Here is a 21,359-nt window from a genome sequence, read left to right on the forward strand (position 1 = left end):
CATCAGTGGTACCAACCAGGTGACCTCATCATTGGTGGGATTGCTTCTCAGATCTTTTATTTCTTCTTTGAAGTTTTCTTCAAGGAGCACCCTTCACAGAATATGTTTGATGTTCCATAGTAAGAGCCTTCCCCCTCTTTGCATCATTCTAAATCTCCTTTGCTTTTGTGTCATGTGTTTTAGATTGCAAATCTGAAGATAGAGATTGTCTTTGTTATTTTTTCAGGTGCTGTGGGAGAGAGCTGAAGAGAGGCACTAAAAATGCTTGAATCAATACATCTACCATTCCTCAAGGAGTCATTTTTAATTATTGACAGAAAATCTTTTGGGCAATCTCTGGCCACTCCTCATTCTCTGTCACATTATTTATCTTGGGCAATGTAGACAATAGTAGTTTGGTTTACCATATTGAGAATGCTTTCCATTCTGTAAAGCAAAATGAGGAAAAGGATTTTGAATTTTTGTTGCAAAAAATTATTGCACCAAACAATTGAAATTGTTCTACCATTCATACATTTATGAGGATAAAGTTGAAAATGGGGGGGGGGGGGTAATCTGGGGAATAAATTCAAATGATAAGACTAGAGCCATGTCTAAAGTTGTCTTTCAATTTCTCAAATGTTTTGTTCCCACATTAAAGAATCCTGAGTTTTTCTGCATTTGCAGGGAACTTTAGTAATTTTTCAAGGTATGAGGTTAAGCTTATTTCATTGTTGTGCACTGGACGATATGGGTGTATATATTTTACTTACAAAACTGTTTTAAATATATATCTACATATCATTCTTTTATAAAAAAATCAAAGTAGCTTACATCAGAAATACATAAAACCAAGCCGTAAACCAAGTTAAAAGCCATATTAAAAAGCTAAAAATGTGCATGTTTTTCTTTCTAGTAAACATTTATACAATGCTTTCAAATTGCCTCCTCTGTGGAAGGAGATAACTCATTTTGCACTTCCCTGAGTTTTAATATAAATGTTGGGAGATGGTGAGTCTGGCTGGTAAGCCCCTGCGATTAGTGGTCTTGCTGATTTTCTTTATAAAGGAATGTCCTTCATTTTGCCTAAATAAAAAATTTCTGCCCTTTAGTAAAATAAAGAAAAAGACTTTTAAATATGTAACAATCGACAACTTTCAGAAGTATAGTAGACTGTCTCCCAAGATTCCCACTGGGGAACCAAGAGAACTGAGAAGGTCAAGAAAGAAATTGATAGCATGTGTTTCAAAGTGTTAGGCATACCTTGAGAGAGGATAATCTTTATATGAAGTGCACTGAGTTCAACAGCTTAGAAAAATCAATGACATTTAAAATAATTTTATGTCAATCTTAATCTGTTTGTGGTAAAAATGGCATTGTGGCAAATTGATCTCATATTCCAAAGTTGTACATTAATTATCTTTGCTTGCAGTGTAGTAACAAAATTCTACCAGCACATTCTTGCCTTGGCATTTGCTGTGAAAGAGATAAATGAGAACCCCAAGTTTTGTCCTAATATCACTCTCGGCTTCCACATCTATGATAGCTACTATGATGCCAGAATGACCTATCGTACCACTCTTGACCTGCTCTTCAAATCACATCGATTTGTTCCCAACTACAAATGTGACACCCAGAAAAATCTCATAGCCATCATTGGGGGACTTAGCGCTGACACCTCCTTCTATATGGCTGACACAATTGGCCTCTACAAGATTCCACAGGTAGGATCTCTTGCCTTACCATTCTGGGAGTCATTTTGAACTTTAGAAAAAGGAAGGGTTTTTGACTGACATTTAAATCTGATTTTTTTAAAAAATTGACGCTACGGTTATTATTATTATTATTATTATTATTATTATTATTATTATTATTATTATTACATATTGCAGTGCTTTAAGTTGACCTGAGCTTTCTGCAACTCCACCCCAACTGGTTTAAAGGTGGCCTAGTAGATTTCTAAGCATCCCCCTACAAATGCCATTTTTCCTAGCATTCCATTTCAAGCCAATCCATTCCCATTTCCATATGAGCCATAAGGAGGACACTTGCTTGCTCCATGAACAAACCTGGGGCTGGAAATTACAGCTCCCAATCTCCTCTCCTGCCACACTCACTGAAACAAAAGGGAAATCACTGCCGTCTAACATCCTTCTGTCACATGCACTTACTACCTCAATTCTTTCGAAGTCGTTGCTTCTTCAACTTCATCCCAAACTTTCTGGCCCCTTTTTCCTTCCTGGCCCTTTGTCCCTTCCTTGTCTATTCTAGTTATCTGTCTTCCTCCATTCATTTACTTTTTCAATTTCCCCCTTTCCTTTCAATTATAAAAACCTTTTGGGATTGAGTAGTGGTCATTATTTTCTTTTGTATTGTTCCTGTTCTTGTTTATATTTGGTATTTTGTGCTTTTATTTCACATTTTTATGCTGAAAACACCCTGAGTTCTTCAGATGAAGGGCAATACACTAACTACCTAACAACCTAACTACCTAACTAACTAACTAACTACCTAACTTCTTGGATTTAACCCATAAATTGCTTAAACATGTATTTTTTTGAATAATCTGGCATCTGCTGCTAAGCAATCTCTTTAACATTTTCTTTTAGCTCACATATGGGTCATCTCCCCCAGACAAAAATTATGGAAGCCAAGTACCATTTTACCGCATGGTGCCCAATGAAGCCCATCAGTATATGGGGATTATCAGTTTGCTTAAGCATTTCAGATGGACCTGGGTCGGGCTCTTCACTGTCGATGATAATAGTGGAGAACATTTCTTGGAGACCCTGGAGCCATTATTTTCCCATAATGGAATCTGTTTAACCTTCACGCAAAGAATCCCACAAATACCCCGTTTTGATAACTTTGATGGATTTCATGATATAGTTTTGAATATTTATGTTCATTTAACAGATGACAAAGCCCATGTATTTATGATGTATGGAGAATCTATGACAATTATATGGCTCAGAAGTATTCTATTTCCAAGCGATCCTGAAAATAGGGAAACATCATCATTTAAAAAGGTGTGGATTGTAACATCTCAGATTGATTTCATATTAACAGGATTTCAAAGGAGTTGGGGCCTTCAGATCTTCCAAGGTGCTATTTCCTTCACAATTCATTCACAAAATCTCCCACAGTTCCAAGAATTTCTTCAGGGAATAAAACTTCACTGGACACAGGGAGATGGGTTTTTCAAGGACTTCTGGGAGCAAGCATTTGATTGTACATTTCCAAATCCCAGTGTACCAATAGAGGACATTGACCTGTGTACTGGGGAGGAAAGGTTGCAGAGTCTTCCAGCATCTCTATTTGAAATGAGCATGACTGGCCACAGCTACAGTATCTACAAGGCTGTTTACATTGTGGCTCATATTTTGCAAGGGATATACTTGACTGGTTTCAAGAAAAGAGCCATAGGAAACAGTGGAATATTAAAAATTCAAGATCTGCAGCCTTGGCAGGTAATGGATTGCAATTGAAGAGTATAAAAATATCAGACAATTTCAATGAATAGATTTGTAAAAGTAAAAGGTTGATGACAATTGGAAGAAACAAGCTGCTGCTAAAATGCCACTACGGGTCTCATTCACTGAAGAATATTTAATATCAAGCAGCTGATTAATGCTGGGTCTTTGTTAGAATAAGTTACATAAACATAGGTAAATAATATTCCTAAAGAATGTTGGTAGAAAATCATGGCATTTTATTAAAAGCTCCATTGCATTATTTTCCTTTCATGTATTTTGTCTCTTTCCTTAGCTGCACCATTTTTTCCATGACATTTCATTTAACAACTCAGCTGGAGAAACAGTAACATTTACTGATAAGAGAGAAATGCGAGGTGGATTTGACATAATGAACATGGTCACATTCCCAAATAAGTCTTTCATTCAATTGAAAATAGGATGTGTGAATCCCTATGCTCTTGATGGAAAAGAATTCATCATTCATGAGGACATGATTATGTGGCCCAAAGGTTTTAAACAGGTCTGGCGTCTGGGGTCATTCAGGAGTCTTCAGATGGGTCATTCAGGTGTCTCAACATCACCATCACTGATTTCTTTCATAAACGCATGAAAATAATTTTGGTACCAGCTGGATGCAATTATGAGCTTCCAAAACCAAACTATTCTTTTGTTTTAATAATGTTTACTATGCCACATTTATTGCTGTGGGTTAAACCACAGATCCTAGGACTTGCCGATCAGAAGGTTGGCGGTTCGAATCTCCGCGACGGGGTGAGCTCCTGTTGCTCGGTCCCAGCTCCTGCCAACCTAGCAGTTCAAAAGCACGTCAAAGTGCAAGTAGATAAATAGGTACCGCTCTGGCGGGAAGGTAAACGGCGTTTCCGTGCGCTGCTCTGGATCGCCAGAAGCGGCTTAGTCATGCTGGCCACATGACCCGGAAATTGTACGCTGGCTCCCTCGGCCAATAAAGCGAGATGAGCGCCGCAACCCCAGAGTCGGTCACAAATGGACCTAATGGTCAGGGGTCCCTTTACCTTTACCACTTATGCCACATTTATACATGGCAGTGCTCACATTATATAGATAAAAAAACTGAGGTGCAAATAGGTGACTCTTTTAAATGGTAAGTTGGTATAGCACTTTTGAAGGGCACGTTTTAATATCTAGGTAGTGCTGTAACTTTCCATTGGTTTGACTTCACCCCGAAGGTCCACTCTTCCATTTTCTCCTGAGACAGATCAGTGCTGACAAAACCCTAACCATTTCTGTATTCCTAAAGTGTTAACACCACTCCCCCAGTCTGGCTTAGAAAAGTGGCTTGGGCTATGTTTTCGATGTGTATCAGCATTAGAGATGCACTGCCATATAATGTAGATTGTCTGTCATTTGCCGCCGCCGCCCCCATCCTTCTTCTTCAACATATGCAATTTGAGGTAAAGTCATCACCATTGTTTAGGACAAGTAGGTTTTTTCTCTCCTATGATTGTCTTGATGGTTTGGGGTGGGGGATGGATTTTCCAACTTCATTGTAACCCTTACAAGCAGAACCGGGAAGGTGCAGTTAGTGGAGGCAGTCTGATAAGTGTTTCTCAGATGAATTCTGGTTCCAGAAACTTTTCCAAAGGCTCTGCGACCTGTGTGGATGAATTTTACATCAACTCGTGTCGTTAGCTTGCTGGTGTTGGCCTCAAAGGGTGTGTGAATCATGAATACCTCACCCTATCATGAAGGATGCTTAGGAGCTTGATGAAAGTTTTAAATATTTCCCACACATGGTCTTTTCTCTATGCAATTTTTTCTGTGCAAAACTCTTCCTGGGTGTTATGGATATACAGTTAGAAAATGACTATGGAACTTTCCTACAATATAGGATTATGTCTGCAAGACTTTTATATGGACAAAGATGGAAGGATCCATTATTCTAACAATGGAATAGCTGTTAAAATTAATTATAACATTTTGATTTGAGGACTGAAGGTAATGTTTGTGTATAGAAAGTGGCATTCTAGGTCTTATATTGGAGTGGATAAAGTGAATATTGTTTATTTATAGCGAACAGAGGAAGAACCAGAAGTCAGTTACATTCTGAATTTTATTTCTCTCTCTCGTTTCACCTCTTTTCTATTTCTATTTCTTTGTTTTTCTCTTTCTCTTTCTTTGTCCCTTTCTTCCTCCCACATCTCTTTATGCTTTATTGTATTCAGATCAAAGTCTTAGTTTGGACAAAAAAAAAGGGAGGGAAAATATTTGATAATAAGTTTTGTATTTTTATCTATAAACCCTCATAAAGTTTATTTAAAAACCCCTCTCCCCAAAAACAAGATAATTTCCTGTTGACAGGTGGTGCCTGTTTCTGTGTGCAATGACTACTGTCACCCCGGTAATCGGAAGAAAAGGAAGGAAGGACAGAAATTTTGCTGCTATGATTGTGTTCCATGTCCAGAAGGGAAGATTTCAAACCAGAATGGTAAACGACATTTTTCATCGTACAAGACTAGTAATGATTAATGAGTCATATTGATTTTAAAGAACTTGTTTACTACGTTATGCATGTAGCCACACTGTCCTCCTTAGAGTGGCATGAACATTTTTTCTGCTGCCTTCAAGTAACTTCATATAAAAACTTTCAAAAATGAATATTAATTAAAATGTTTTAAACAAGGCTATAATATGTTCAGCTCAAAGGGTAATTCAGATAATATTAGATGACCACCAATTACCTTAACATCGGAAGATTGAGATAAACAGGTGCAGGGGCTGGACTAAAGGGAAGAAGATTGAGGGAAATAGTGGAGGTTGCCCTCCCTTCTCCCGAAGCTTCCAGTGGAGAAGAAGGCAGTACAGTGGTACCTCGGGTTCCAGACACTTCAGGTTACAGGTGCTTCAGGTTACAGACTCCAATAACCCAGAAATAGTACCTCGGGTTAAGAACTTTGCTTCAGGATGCGAACAGAAATTGCACTGTGGCCACACGGCGGCAGCAGCAGGAGGCCCCATTAGCGAAAGTGGTACCTCAGGTTAAAAGAACAGTTTCAGGTTAAGAATGGACCTCCAGAACGAATTAAGTTCTTAACCCAAGGTACCACTGTATTGAATAACATTGGTTGATTTAGGAAAGTCAGAGCTCAGAGACAGAAAAAGAGAAGACTTGGGAGCTGTTGGGAGAAGAGCCAGGTGAGACAGCGCAGCCAGCTGACGGGTCATCACTGGAGAGCATTTCTGACCCTCTTCTCCAAGAACTCAGCGTTCATTGAGGGTTCATTGAGCAAAGGACTCAGAGACAGTTAGCTTCTGGCAGCCACCATCAGGGGAAGTGCTGTTGCTAGGAAGGGAGGCAGGTAGAGCTCATTTGGAGCAACACCATTAATGGGGAGGCAGACTGATTCTGTTGTCTCGCGCTGTGATGATTTAACAAACTCATTAGTAAGAACTCTTTCTTGTTTTTCTCTGCTCCTTGCATCCACCGGAGGAGGGAGAGAATTACCCGGATTCTGACAAGAGGAATGATAACTTAGATGTAGGTGGCAAAGGACACTCATGAATTGCAATTGGAGTTTGGCCTTATGCTATTTTTTCAGATTTGGACAACTGCTTCAGATGCCCAGAAGATCAGTATGCAAACAAGAACAAAAATGGATGCATTCCCAAGTTAATAACCTTTCTTTCCTATAAGGAACCTTTAGGGATCGGCTTAACATCAGTTGCTGTTCTTCTTGTCCTAATTACAATTTTGGTGCTGGGAACTTTTATTAAACACAAAGACACTCCCATTGTCAAAGCCAACAACAGGGATCTCACCTATGCTCTCCTCATTGCCCTCCTACTCTGCTTCCTCTCATCCTTTCTATTCATTGGACACCCTGGCAAAATGACCTGCCTTCTTCGACAACCCACTTTTGGCATCATCTTCTCCGTGGCTGTTTCTTGTGTGTTGGCCAAAACCATCACTGTAGTTGCAGCTTTCATGGCCACCAAGCCTGGGTCCACTATGAGGAAGTGGGTGGGGAAAAGACTGAGCAACTGCATTGTCCTTTCCGGCTCACTCATTCAAGTGAGTATTTGTACTGGGTGGTTGATGACCTCTCCCCCATTCCCTGATCTAGACATGAACTCAGTAGCAGAAGAAATCATTGTGCAGTGCAATGAAGGCTCAGTGACCATGTTTTACTGTGTCCTGGGCTACATGGGCCTCCTGGCCGTTGCCAGCTTCATTGTGGCATTTGCAGCTCGCAAATTACCAGACAGTTTCAATGAAGCCAAGTTCATTACTTTCAGCATGTTGCTCTTCTGCAGTGTTTGGCTTTCTTTTGTTCCAACCTATCTGAGCACCAAAGGAAAATACATGGTGGTGGTGGAGATCTTCTCCATCTTGTCCTCCAGTGCTGGATTGTTGGGCTGCATCTTTGCCCCCAAATGCTACATCATTGTTCTGAAGCCTGAGCTGAACAGCAGGGAGCAACTAATAAGGAGAAAGATGTAAAGATTTCTCCCAAAGATTGCATCTTTGTTCTTCATTCTATTGTACTCTTATATATTAAGGAGTTTAGTATAAAGTTGTTACTATAACTACCTCTGGTCTCACTCTTTTGTGGGAGAAGTACCAGCATGTACTAAAAAGTTCAGATTTGTGAAATTAAAGTGGATTAAATGTTATGTCAACCTAGCACATTGGTAGGGGACCTCTGGCTTGTAGGCCAAATTTCATCTAGGAATGATTCCAATTGCCAGACCATTCCTGACAATCCACACCCATCTCCCCTCATCAGACTATATAATTGACAGTAAGTGTATCACAGGTACCAATTATTTCAGAGGAACAATCTGGAGCTTAAAGTGAATTCCTGATTGTGCATTTGCCATAAGAAGCAGCAACTGCTAGAAAGATGGATGCAAAGGCTCAATTCTGCAGTGGAAGACACTATCTGCTCCAAGAGGATGAATCTGTGGAAATGTGCCTTCAGATAGACTCATCGCCTGGCATTGCGACACCAAGTGATTGAAAGGTGGAGCCCTTCAGATGCTGATAAACTACAACTCCTTTTATCTCAAGCATGTCTGGCTAGTGGCTAGGGGTGATGGGAGTTATAGGTCAGCAAAATTTGGAGGGCCAAATGTTCCCCACAATATACAAATGTTCCCCACAACATAAATGATATTTAGATGAAAACACCTGCATTTAGAATATTTATTTTGACATTATTGTTTAATTTATTGTTCAGTGTTCTATGTGTAACTTTTTTTAAAAAAAATGTTATTGATAACATTGATAAAGGTCATCCTGTTTTCCTGCCAGCCACAATCTCAGTTTGCATTAAAGGAGCTTGTACTAGATGACTCTTGATGTCTTTCCCAACTCTAGAATTCTATGATGCCCAAGAATGGAAGGCAGCTTCTCCATTTCCTGCTTTTAAAGGGGTCCAAATCAGACAAATGGAGACCGGGTGTTTCCTCCTCAAAACAAATTATCCATAGCAAGTCATATTGGTTTGTCGGTTGACCAGCAAAGTGGTCAAACTTGTGATTTCCTCTACAAGGTCCCCTCCGGCCACCTTCCCACAGCTGAACTGCCAAACACATTTTAATTTCCACTGTGGGGAATTAGGAAGGATATACATTTTAAATGATGGATGCAGATTTAGTTTACAGATTAAAGAGATTTACTATTCATTCATATATATTTATACCCCACTCTTCCTCCAAGAGCAGCAAATAAGCAAGAACAACATCTTGAAAACACTTCTGGGCAATTGTAAACTAATTCTATCAATTTAGAAATGCCGCACATAGAGAAACCGCTTTGTGGCATCTTGAGGGTTTCAAGTGAGGAACAAACTGCACATTACACATCAATACAAAATCCTTGAAACCTTTTTTATTGTTATAAATAGCTCGGTGAGAGATGGGTGGAGATTTGGATTGGGAACATGCTGCACAGAAAACGAGTAAACTTTTTGTCAGCCCATGATGAAGATGCTAGTATATTGGGTCAATTTCCCATTCAGATATATTATTATTATTATTTATTTTATTTCTATACCGCCCTATACCTAAAGGTATCAGGGTGGTTCACATTAAGAATAACTTACATAACATCAAAACAGAAAGAAGTTTTACTTCCCCACCCCCTGTGAAAAGAGCCAGCATTTTAAAAAGGGTATAGAATGTCAGGTCAGGCAAAGGCCTGGTTGAAGAGGAATGTTTTTGCCTGATGCCTAAAGATGTAGAGTAAAGGTGCAAGGTGAATTTCCCTGGGGAGAGCATTCCACAGATGGGGAACCACCACAGAAAAGGCTCCTTCTTGTGTTGCCACCCTCCTGACCTATTGAGGAGGAGGCACATGAAGAAGGGCCTCAGAGGATGATCTCAGGGCCCGGGCAGGTTCATATGGGGAGAGGCAGTCCTTAAGGTATTGTGGTCCTGAGCTGTTTAAGGCTTTATAGGTCACTTTGAATGGGGCCCAGAAACTAATCGGTAGCCAGTGCAGTTGGAGCAGGATCAGTGTAATATGGTCGAACCGTCTAGTTCCGGTGATCAACCTGGCCGCTGAGTTCTGCACTAGTTGTAGTTTCCATCTTCAGATGGAAATGTGTGGAAATGTGTCTTCAAATAGACTCATTGCCTGGCATTGCGACACCAAGTGATTGAAAGGTATGGCCCTCCAGATGCTGAGAAACTACAACTCCCTTTATCCCAAGCAGGTATGGCTAGTGGATAGGGGTGATGGGAGTTATAGGTTAGCAAAATTTGGAAGGCCAAATGTTCTCCACCACCTGCTTTATATAACAAATAAATGATATTTAGATGAAAACACTTGCATTTATTTTGACATCATTGTTTAATTTATTGTTCAGTGTTCTATGTCACACCCTCCAGTTTATTGTTAATAAAGTTTTGACAGTTTTTGATAACATTGATAAAGGTTATCCTTTTTTCCTGTCAGCCACAATCTCAGTTTGCATTAAAGGAGATTGTACTAGATGACTTGTTCTAGATGACTTTTGAGGTCTCTCCCAACTCTAGAATTCTATGATGCCCTTAAGGGATTGTGGTACTGAGTTGTTTAAGGCTTCATAGGTCAATTGAATTGGGACCAGAACATATCAGTAGACAGTGCAGTTGGACCAGGATCGGTGGAATACGCTCAAACCATTTAGTTCCAGTGAGCAACCCGGCTGCTGAGTTCTGCACCAGTTGAAGTTTCCAAACCATCTTCAGAGGCAACCCTGCATATAACACATTATAACACATTGCAGTAATCTAATTTTGAGATTATCAGAGCATAGACGACAGTAGTTGGGTGATCCCTGTCCAGATAGGGCTGTAGCTGGGCTACCAGCCGAAGCTCATGGAAGGCACTCTTTGCCATTGAGGCCACCTGGGCCTCAAGTGACAGCAAGGGATCCAGGAATATCACCAAGCTACGAACCTGCTCCTTCAGAAGAAGTACATCCCCATCAAGAGCAGCCAATCTCCCACACATCTGGTCTGAGTAATAAAACTTTAGGAATCAGCCCCTGCCTACATGGTCTGTGGTCGGAAATGATGGAAGCTGTATTCCAGCAGCACCTGGAACCCCACAGGTTCTCCATTCTTGGAGCTTTACATTTATTTGATAAAACTGCAGTTGACCAGCCTCCTTTCATTTCAGGATCATCTACTACTTCTCGGAGTCATCAAAGCCGAAAGTTTCAGTCTTACTTTTCTATTGGTGTTTGCTCACCATGGAAAATTGTATTTGTCACTTTTTCTGTCCCTAAGGAGCAGATGGTGGAAAGTGGGGGCAGTTCAGCATGTTTGTTAGCAAAACTGCTACTTACAGCCAAAGCAATGAAAAAGTAACTATCTCACCCAACAATTATCCAAATCACTATACTTTGTTCACTTCTCTGAACCTTTCGAGGCTTCCTAGAACTCAAGAAATCAGTCAATAAGCAAACCTCAAAGTGGTTATAAAGAAACCGCATACTAATGGGAGCAGGAAACAGGAATAATGCTCATGTGTCACACACACACACACACACACACACACACACACACACACACAAACTATTGCTCAGATTTAGCATCACAGTGTTGGCAATCTTGGCTAATAAGGTATACAGCTGTAACCCTTTGATTCTCAAAAGCTGGTTGTAAACCATTCTTCTAAAGCTGTATTGACAGTGATAGGAATTAACCAATGTAGCCTGTTCAAGTCATGCAGCTGCTCTGAATGGAAACAGGAGGTGTGTGTTTAGAGAAAAGTCTGACCGCAAGGATGCTGTGGCTGCTGATGTTATCTCTTCTCCCTCCTGCTGTGTGCAAAGTAGATACACTTAGGTGTCCCATGAATTATCCATTCCCTGCTCCACATCAGTGGTACCAACCAGGTGACCTCATCATTGGTGGGATTGCTTCTCAGATCTTTTATTTCTTCTTTGAAGTTTTCTTCAAGGAGCACCCTTCACAGAATATGTTTGATGTTCCATAGTAAGAGCCTTCCCCCTCTTTGCATCATTCTAAATCTCCTTTGCTTTTGTGTCATGTGTTTTAGATTGCAAATCTGAAGATAGAGATTGTCTTTGTTATTTTTTCAGGTGCTGTGGGAGAGAGCTGAAGAGAGGCACTAAAAATGCTTGAATCAATACATCTACCATTCCTCAAGGAGTCATTTTTAATTATTGACAGAAAATCTTTTGGGCAATCTCTGGCCACTCCTCATTCTCTGTCACATTATTTATCTTGGGCAATGTAGACAATAGTAGTTTGGTTTACCATATTGAGAATGCTTTCCATTCTGTAAAGCAAAATGAGGAAAAGGATTTTGAATTTTTGTTGCAAAAAATTATTGCACCAAACAATTGAAATTGTTCTACCATTCAGACATTTATGAGGATAAAGTTGAAAATGGGGGGGGGGGGGTAATCTGGAGAAGAAATTCAAATGATAAGACTAGAGCCATGTCTAAAGTTGTCTTTCAATTTCTCAAATGTTTTGTTCCCACATTAAAGAATCCTGAGTTTTTCTGCATTTGCAGGGAACTTTAGTAATTTTTCAAGGTATGAGGTTAAGCTTATTTCATTGTTGTGCAGTGGACGATATGGGTGTATATATTTTACTTACAAAACTATTTTAAATATATATCTACATATCATTCTTTTATAAAAAAATCAAAGTAGCTTACATCAGAAATACATAAAACCAAGCCCTAAACCAAGTTAAAAGCCATATTAAAAAGCTAAAAATGTGCATGTTTTTCTTTCAATTAAACATCTATACAATGCTTTCAAATTGCCTCCTCTGTGGAAGGAGATAACTCATTTTGCACTTCCCTGAGTTTTAATATAAATGTTGGGAGATGGTGAGTCTGGCTGGTAAGCCCCTGCGATTAGTGGTCTTGCTGATTTTCTTTATAAAGGAATGTCCTTCATTTTGCCTAAATAAAAAATTTCTCCCCTTTAGAAAAATAAAGAAAAAGACTTTTAAATATGTAACAATCGACAACTTTCAGAAGTATAGTAGACTGTCTCCCAAGATTCCCACTGGGGAATCAAGAGAACTGAGAAGGTCAAGAAAGAAATTGATAGCATGTGTTTCAAAGTGTTAGGCATACCTTGAGAGAGGATAATCTTTATATGAAGTGCACTGAGTTTAACAGCTTAGAAAAATCAATGACATTTAAAATAATTTTATGTCAATCTTAATCTGTTTGTGGTAAAAATGGCATTGTGGCAAATTGATCTCATATTCCAAAGTTGTACATTAATTATCTTTGCTTGCAGTGTAGTAACAAAATTCTACCAGCACATTCTTGCCTTGGCATTTGCTGTGAAAGAGATAAATGAGAACCCCAGGTTTTGTCCTAATATCACTCTCGGCTTCCACATCTATGATAGCTACTATGATGCCAGAATGACCTATCGTACCACTCTTGACCTGCTCTTCAAATCACATCGATTTGTTCCCAACTACAAATGTGACACCCAGAAAAATCTCATAGCCATCATTGGGGGACTTAGCGCTGACACCTCCTTCTATATGGCTGACACAATCGGCCTCTACAAGATTCCACAGGTAGGAGCTCTGAAAAGGTATCACAAAATACACTCTTGCCTTACCATTCTGGGAGTCATTTTGAACTTTAGAAAAAGGAAGGGTTTTTGACTGACATTTAAATCTGATTTTTTTTTTAAAATTGACGCTACGGTTATTATTATTATTATTATTATTATTATTATTATTATTATTATTATTACTATTATTACTATTATTACTATTATTACATATTGCAGTGCTTTAAGTTGACCTGAGCTTTCTGCAACTCCACCCCAACTGGTTTAAAGGTGGCCTAGTAGATTTCTCAGCATCCCCCTACAAATGCCATTTTCCCTAGCATTCCATTTCTAGCCAATCCATTCCCATCTCCATGTGAGCCATAAGGAGGACACTTGCTTGCTCCATGAACCGTCTTGAGGGGCTGGGAGCTGGGGGCACTGTCATACAGTGGTTCCGCTCCTTCCTCCTGGGCCGTGTTCAGAAAGTGGTGGTGGGGGATGAGTGTTCAGACCCCTGGGCCCTCACTTGTGGGGTGCCTCAGGGCTCTGTCCTCTCCCCCATGCTTTTCAACATTTACATGCAGCCACTGGGAGAGATCATCAGGAGGTTTGGGCTGGGTGTTCATCAGTATGCGGATGATACCCAGCTCTACCTCTCTTTTAAATCAGAACCAGTGAAGGCAGTGAAGGTCCTGTGTGAGTGCCTGGAGGCGGTTGGAGGATGGATGGCGGCTAACAGATTGAGGTTGAATCCCGACAAGACAGAAGTACTGTTTTTGGGGGACAGGAGGCGGGCAGGTGTGGAGGATTCCCTGGTCCTGAATGGGGTAACTGTGCCCCTGAAGGACCAGGTGCGCAGCCTGGGAGTCATTTTGGACTCACAGCTGTCCATGGAGGCACAGGTCAAATCTGTATCCAGGGCAGCTGTTTACCAGCTCCATCTGGTACGTAGGCTGAGACCCTATCTGCCTGCGGACTGTCTCGCCAGAGTGGTACATGCTCTGGTTATCTCCCGCTTGGACTACTGCAATGCGCTCTACGTGGGGCTACCTTTGAAGGTGACCCGGAAACTACAACTAATCCAGAATGCGGCAGCTAGACTGGTGACTGGGTGCGGCCGCCGAGACCATATAACACCGGTCTTGAAAGACCTACATTGGCTCCCAGTAAGTTTCCGAGCACAATTCAAAGTGTTGGTGTTGACCTTTAAAGCCCTAAACGGCCTTGGTCCAGTATACCTGAAGGAGCGTCTCCACCCCCATCGTTCTGCCCGGACACTGAGGTCCAGCTCCGAGGGCCTTCTGGCGGTTCCCTCACTACGAGAGGTCAAGTTACAGGGAACCAGGCAGAGGGCCTTCTCGGTAGTGGCGCCCGTCCTGTGGAACGCCCTCCCGTCAGATGTCAAAGTGATAAACAACTACCTGACATTCAGAAGACATCTGAAGGCAGCCCTGTTCAGGGAAGTTTTTAATATGTGACATTTTAGTGTATTTTTTATCTTTGTTGGAAGCCGCCCAGAGTGGCTGGGGAAACCCAGCCAGATGGGCGGGGTACAAATAATAAATTATTATTATTATTATTATTATGAACAAACCTGGGGCTGGAAATTACAGCTCCCAATCTCCTCTCCTGCCACACTCACTGAAACAAAAGGGAAATCACTGCCGTCTAACATCCTTCTGTCACATGCACTTACTACCTCAATTCTTTCGAAGTCGTTGCTTCTTCAACTTCATCCCAAACTTTCTGGCCCCTTTTTCCTTCCTGGCCCTTTGTCCCTTCCTTGTCTATTCTAGTTATCTGTCTTCCTCCATTCATTTACTTTTTCAATTTCCCCCTTTCCTTTCAATTATAAAAACCTTTTGGAATTGAGTAGTGGTCATTATTTTCTTTTGTATTGTTCCTGTTCTTGTTTATATTTGGTATTTTGTGCTTTTATTTCACATTTTTATGCTGAAAACACCCTGAGATCTTCAGATGAAGGGCAATACACTAACTACCTAACAACCTAACTACCTAACTAACTAACTAACTACCTAACTTCTTGGATTTAACCCATAAATTGCTTAAACATGTATTTTTTTGAATAAACTGGCATCTGCTGCTAAGCAATCTCTTTAACGTACGTACATTTTCTTTTAGCTCACATATGGGTCATCTCCCCCAGACAAAAATTATGGAAGCCAAGTACCATTTTACCGCATGGTGCCCAGTGAAGCCCATCAGCATATGGGGATTATCAGTTTGCTTAAGCATTTCAGATGGACCTGGGTCGGGCTCTTCACTGTCGATGATAATAGTGGAGAACATTTCTTGGAGACCCTGGAGCCATTATTTTCCCATAATGGAATCTGTTTAACCTTCACGCAAAGAATCCCACAAATACCCCGTTTTGATAACTTTGATGGATTTCATGATATAGTTTTGAATATTTATGTTCATTTAACAGATGACAAAGCCCATGTATTTATGATGTATGGAGAATCTATGACAATTATATGGCTCAGAAGTATTCTATTTCCAAGCGATCCTGAAAATAGGGAAACATCATCATTTAAAAAGGTGTGGATTGTAACATCTCAGATTGATTTCATATTAACAGGATTTCAAAGGAGTTGGGGCCTTCAGATCTTCCAAGGTGCTATTTCCTTCACAATTCATTCACAAAATCTCCCACAGTTCCAACGATTTCTTCAGGGAATAAAACTTCACTGGACACAGGGAGATGGGTTTTTCAAGGACTTCTGGGAGCAAGCATTTGATTGTACATTTCCAAATCCCAGTGTACCAATAGAGGACATTGACCTGTGTACTGGGGAGGAAAGGTTGCAGAGTCTTCCAGCATCTCTATTTGAAATGAGCATGACTGGCCACAGCTACAGTATCTACAAGGCTGTTTACATTGTGGCTCATATTTTGCAAGGGATATACTTGACTGGTTTCAAGAAAAGAGCCATAGGAAACAGTGGAATATTAAAAATTCAAGATCTGCAGCCTTGGCAGGTAATGGATTGCAATTGAAGAGTATAAAAATATCAGACAATTTCAATGAATAGATTTGTAAAAGTAAAAGGTTGATGACAATTGGAAGAAACAAGCTGCTGCTAAAATGCCACTACGGGTCTCATTCACTGAAGAATATTTAATATCAAGCAGCTGATTAATGCTGGGTCTTTGTTAGAATAAGTTACATAAACATAGGTAAATAATATTCCTAAAGAATGTTGGTAGAAAATCATGGCATTTTATTAAAAGCTCCATTGCATTATTTTCCTTTCATGTGTTTCGTCTCTTTCCTTAGCTGCACCATTTTTTCCATGACATTTCATTTAACAACTCAGCTGGAGAAACAGTAACATTTACTGATAAGAGAGAAATGCGAGGTGGATTTGACATAATGAACATGGTCACATTCCCAAATAAGTCTTTCATTCAATTGAAAATAGGATGTGTGAATCCCTATGCTCTTGATGGAAAGGAATTCATCATTCATGAGGACAAGATTATGTGGCCCAAAGGTTTTAAACAGGTCTGGCATCCGGGGTCATTCAGGAGTCTTCAGATGGGTCATTCAGGTGTCTCAACATAACCATCACTGATTTCTTTCATAAACGCATGAAAATAATTTTGGTACCAGCTGGATGCAATTATGAGCTTCCAAAACCAAACTATTCTTTTGTTTTAATAATGTTTACTATGCCACATTTATTGCTGTGGGTTAAACCACAGATCCTAGGACTTGCCGATCAGAAGGTTGGCGGTTCGAATCCCCGCGACGGGGTGAGCTCCTGTTGCTCGGTCCCAGCTCCTGCCAACCTAGCAGTTCAAAAGCACATCAAAGTGCAAGTAGATAAATAGGTACCGCTCTGGCGGGAAGGTAAACAGCGTTTCCGTGCGCTGCTCTGGATCGCCAGAAGCGGCTTAGTCATGCTGGCCACATGACCCGGAAATTGTACGCTGGCTCCCTCGGCCAATAAAGCGAGATGAGTGCCGCAACCCCAGAGTCGGTCACGACTGGACCTAATGGTCAGGGGTCCCTTTACCTTTACCACTTATGCCACATTTATACATGGCAGTGCTCACATTATATAGATAAAAAAACTGAGGTGCAAATAGGTGACTCTTTTAAATAGTAAGTTGGTATAGCACTTTTGAAGGGCACGTTTTAATATCTAGGTAGTGCTGTAACTTTCCATTGGTTTGACTTCACCTCGAAGGTCCACTCTTCCATTTTCTCCTGAGACAGATCAGTGCTGACAAAACCCTAACCATTTCTGTATTCCTAAAGTGTTAACACCGCTCCCCCAGTCTGGCTTAGAAAAGTGGCTTGGGCTATGTTTTCGATGTGTATCAGCATTAGAGATGCACTGCCATATAATGTAGATTGTCTGTCATTTGCCGCCGCCGCCCCCATCCTTCTTCTTCAACATATGCAATTTGAGGTAAAGTCATCACCATTGTTTAGGACAAGTAGGTTTTTTCCTCTCCTATGATTGTCTTGATGGTTTGGGGTGGGGGATGGATTTTCCAACTTCATTGTAAACCTTACAAGCAGAACCGGGAAGGTGCAGTTAGTGGAGGCAGTCTGATAAGTGTTTCTCAGATGAATTCTGGTTCCAGAAACTTTTCCAAAGGCTCTGCGACCTGTGTGGATGAATTTTACATCAACTCGTGTCGTTAGCTTGCTGGTGTTGGCCTCAAAGGGTGTGTGAATCATGAATACCTCATCCTATCATGAAGGATGCTTAGGAGCTTGATGAAAGTTTTAAATATTTCCCACACATGGTCTTTTCTCTATGCAATTTTTTCTGTGCAAAACTCTTCCTGGGTGTTATGGATATACAGTTAGAAAATGACTATGGAACTTTCCTACAATATAGGATTATGTCTGCAAGACTTTTATATGGACAAAGATGGAAGGATCCAGTATTCTAACAATGGAATAGCTGTTAAAATTAATTATAACATTTTGATTTGAGGACTGAAGGTAATGTTTGTGTATAGAAAGTGGCATTCTAGGTCTTATATTGGAGTGGATAAAGTGAATATTGTTTATTTATAGCGAACAGAGGAAGAACCAGAAGTCAGTTACATTCTGAATTTTATTTCTCTCTCTCGTTTCACCTCTTTTCTATTTCTTTTTCTTTGTTTTTCTCTTTCTCTTTCTTTGTCCCTTTCTTCCTCCCACATCTCTTTATGCTTTATTGTATTCAGATCAAAGTCTTAGTTTGGACAAAAAAAAAAAAAAGGCAGGGAAAATATTTGATAATAAGTTTTGTATTTTTATCTATAAACCCTCATAAAGTTTATTTAAAAACCCCTCTCCCCAAAAACAAGATAATTTCCTGTTGACAGGTGGTGCCTGTTTCTGTGTGCAATGACTACTGCCACCCCGGTAATCGGAAGAAAAGGAAGGAAGGGCAGAAATTTTGCTGCTACGATTGTGTTCCATGTCCAGAAGGGAAGATTTCAAACCAGAATGGTAAACAACATTTTTCATCGTACAAGACTAGTAATGATTAATGAGTCATATTGATGTTAAAGAACTTGTTTACTACGTTATGCATGTAGCCACACTGTCCTCCTTAGAGTGGCATGAACATTTTTTCTGCTGCCTTCAAGTAACTTCTTATAAAAACTTTCAAAAATGAATATTAATTAAAATGTTTTAAACAAGGCTATAATATGGTCAGCTCAAAGGGTAATTCAGATAATATTAGATGACCACCAATGACCTTAATATCGGAAGATTGAGATAAACAGGTGGAGGTTGCCCTCCCTTCTCCTGAAGCTTCCAGAGGAGAAGAAGGCAGTACAGTGGTACCTCGGGTTCCAGACACTTCAGGTTACAGGTGCTTCAGGTTACAGACTCCACTAACCCAGACATAGTACCTCGGGTTAAGAACTTTGCTTCAGGATGCGAACAGAAATTGCACTGTGGCCACGTGGCGGCAGCAGCAGGAGGCCCCATTAGCGAAAGTGGTACCTCAGGTTAAAAGAACAGTTTCAGGTTAAGAATGGACCCCCAGAACGAATTAAGTTCTTAACCCGAGGTACCACTGTATTGAATAACATTGGTTGATTTAGGAAAGTCACAGCTCAGAGACAGAAAAACAGAAATCTTGGGAGCTCTTGGGAGAAGAGCCAGGTGAGACAGCGCAGCCAGCTGACGGGTCATCACTGGAGAGCATTTCTGACCCTCTTCTCCAAGAAGTCAGCGTTCATTGAGGGTTCATTGAGCAAAGGACTCAGAGACAGTTAGCTCCTGGCAGTCACCAACAGGGGAAGTGCTCTTGCTAGGAAGGGAGGCAGGTAGAGCTCATTTGGAGCAACACCATTGATGGGGAGGCAGACTGATTCCGTTGTCTCGCGCTGTGATGATTTAACAAACTCATTAGTAAGAACTCTTTCTTGTTTTTCTCTGCTCCTTGCATCCACCGGAGGCGGGAGAGAATTACCCGGATTCTGACAAGAGGAATGATAACTTAGATTTAAGAGGCAAAGGACACTCATTAATTGCAATTGGAGTTTGGCCTTATGCTATTTTTTCAGATTTGGACAACTGCTTCAGATGCCCAGAAGATCAGTATGCAAACAAGAACAAAAATGGATGCATTCCCAAGTTAATAACCTTTCTTTCCTATAAGGAACCTTTAGGGATTGGCTTAACTTCAGTTGCTGTTCTTTGTTCCCTAATTACAATTTTGGTGCTGGGAACTTTTATTAAACACAAAGACACTCCCATTGTCAAAGCCAACAACAGGGATCTCACCTATGCTCTCCTCATTGCCCTCTTACTCTGCTTCCTCTCATCCCTTCTATTCATTGGACACCCTGGCCAAATGACCTGCCTTCTTCGACAACCCACTTTTGGCATCATCTTCTCCGTGGCTGTTTCTTGTGTGTTGGCCAAAACCACCACTGTAGTTGCAGCTTTCATGGCCACCAAGCCTGGGTCCACTATGAGGAAGTGGGTGGGGAAAAGACTGAGCAACTGCATTGTCCTTTCCGGCTCACTCATTCAAGTGAGTATTTGTACTGGGTGGTTGATGACCTCTCCCCCATTCCCTGATCTAGACATGCACTCAGTAACAAAGGAAACCATTGTGCAGTGCAATGAAGGCTCAGTGACCATGTTTTACTGTGTCCTGGGCTACATGGGCCTCCTGGCCGTTGCCAGCTTCATTGTGGCATTTGCAGCTCGCAAATTACCAGACAGTTTCAATGAAGCCAAGTTCATTACCTTCAGCATGTTGCTGTTCTGCAGTGTTTGGCTTTCTTTTGTTCCAACCTATCTGAGCACCAAAGGAAAATACATGGTGGTGGTGGAGATCTTCTCCATCTTGTCCTCCAGTGCTGGTTTGTTGGGCTGCATCTTTGCCCCTAAATTCTACATCATTGTTCTGAAGCCTGAGCTGAACAGCAGGGAGCAACTAATGAGGAGAAAGATGTAAATATTTTCCCCAAAGATTGCATCTTTGTTCTTCATTCTATTGTACTCTTATATATTAAGGAGTTTAGTATAAAGTTGTTACTATAAGTACCTCTGGTCTCACTCTTTTGTGGGAGAAGTACCAGCATGTAATAAAAAGTTCAGATTTGTGAAATTAAAGTGGATTAAATGTTATGTCAACCTAGCACAAGTGCAGGGGACCTCTGGCTTGTAGGCCAAATTTCATCTAGGAATGATTCCAATTGCCAGACCATTCCTGACCATCCACACCCATCTCCCCTCATCAGACTATATAATTGACAGTAAGTGTATCACAGGTACCAATTATTTCAGAGGAACAATCTGGAGCTTAAAGTGAATTCCTGATTGTGCATTTGCCATAAGAAGCAGCAACTGCTAGAAAGATGGATGCAAAGA

At 40.7% G+C, this 21,359-nt stretch overlaps 2 protein-coding genes across 2 annotated transcripts; both read left to right on the forward strand.

Annotated features, from left to right (window-relative positions):
* The first annotated feature begins 708 nt into the window (after positions 1–708).
* Positions 709–7,935, forward strand: LOC114583575 (vomeronasal type-2 receptor 26-like). The gene is made up of 5 exons (XM_077917973.1): positions 709–1,703; positions 2,589–3,449; positions 3,748–3,975; positions 5,796–5,922; positions 7,034–7,935. Exons 1-5 carry the CDS (start codon positions 1,350–1,352, stop codon positions 7,933–7,935), a joined length of 2,472 nt encoding a protein of 823 aa, XP_077774099.1. The 5' UTR covers positions 709–1,349.
* Positions 7,936–11,542: 3,607 nt separating this feature from the next.
* On the forward strand, positions 11,543–20,943 carry LOC114582318 (vomeronasal type-2 receptor 26-like). The gene is made up of 5 exons (XM_077917833.1): positions 11,543–13,508; positions 15,632–16,492; positions 16,791–17,018; positions 18,845–18,971; positions 20,042–20,943. The coding sequence occupies exons 1-5, from the start codon at positions 13,155–13,157 to the stop codon at positions 20,941–20,943; spliced, it is 2,472 nt and encodes an 823-aa protein (XP_077773959.1). The 5' UTR covers positions 11,543–13,154.
* Positions 20,944–21,359: the final 416 nt, after the last annotated feature.

This window comes from Podarcis muralis, chromosome 13 (genome assembly GCF_964188315.1).
Source record: "Podarcis muralis chromosome 13, rPodMur119.hap1.1, whole genome shotgun sequence".
NCBI lineage: Eukaryota > Metazoa > Chordata > Lepidosauria > Squamata > Lacertidae > Podarcis > Podarcis muralis.

Coding starts and splice junctions, on each gene's coding strand:
- LOC114583575 (XM_077917973.1), top strand. CDS start 1,350: ATGGCATTGTGGCAAATTGATCTCATATTCCAAAGTTGTACATTAATT. Junction 1,704..2,588: donor GCCTCTACAAGATTCCACAG/GTAGGATCTCTT, acceptor ATTTTCTTTTAG/CTCACATATGGGTCATCTCC. Junction 3,450..3,747: donor AAGATCTGCAGCCTTGGCAG/GTAATGGATTGC, acceptor CTCTTTCCTTAG/CTGCACCATTTTTTCCATGA.
- LOC114582318 (XM_077917833.1), top strand. CDS start 13,155: ATGGCATTGTGGCAAATTGATCTCATATTCCAAAGTTGTACATTAATT. Junction 16,493..16,790: donor AAGATCTGCAGCCTTGGCAG/GTAATGGATTGC, acceptor CTCTTTCCTTAG/CTGCACCATTTTTTCCATGA. Junction 17,019..18,844: donor GGCCCAAAGGTTTTAAACAG/GTCTGGCATCCG, acceptor TCCTGTTGACAG/GTGGTGCCTGTTTCTGTGTG.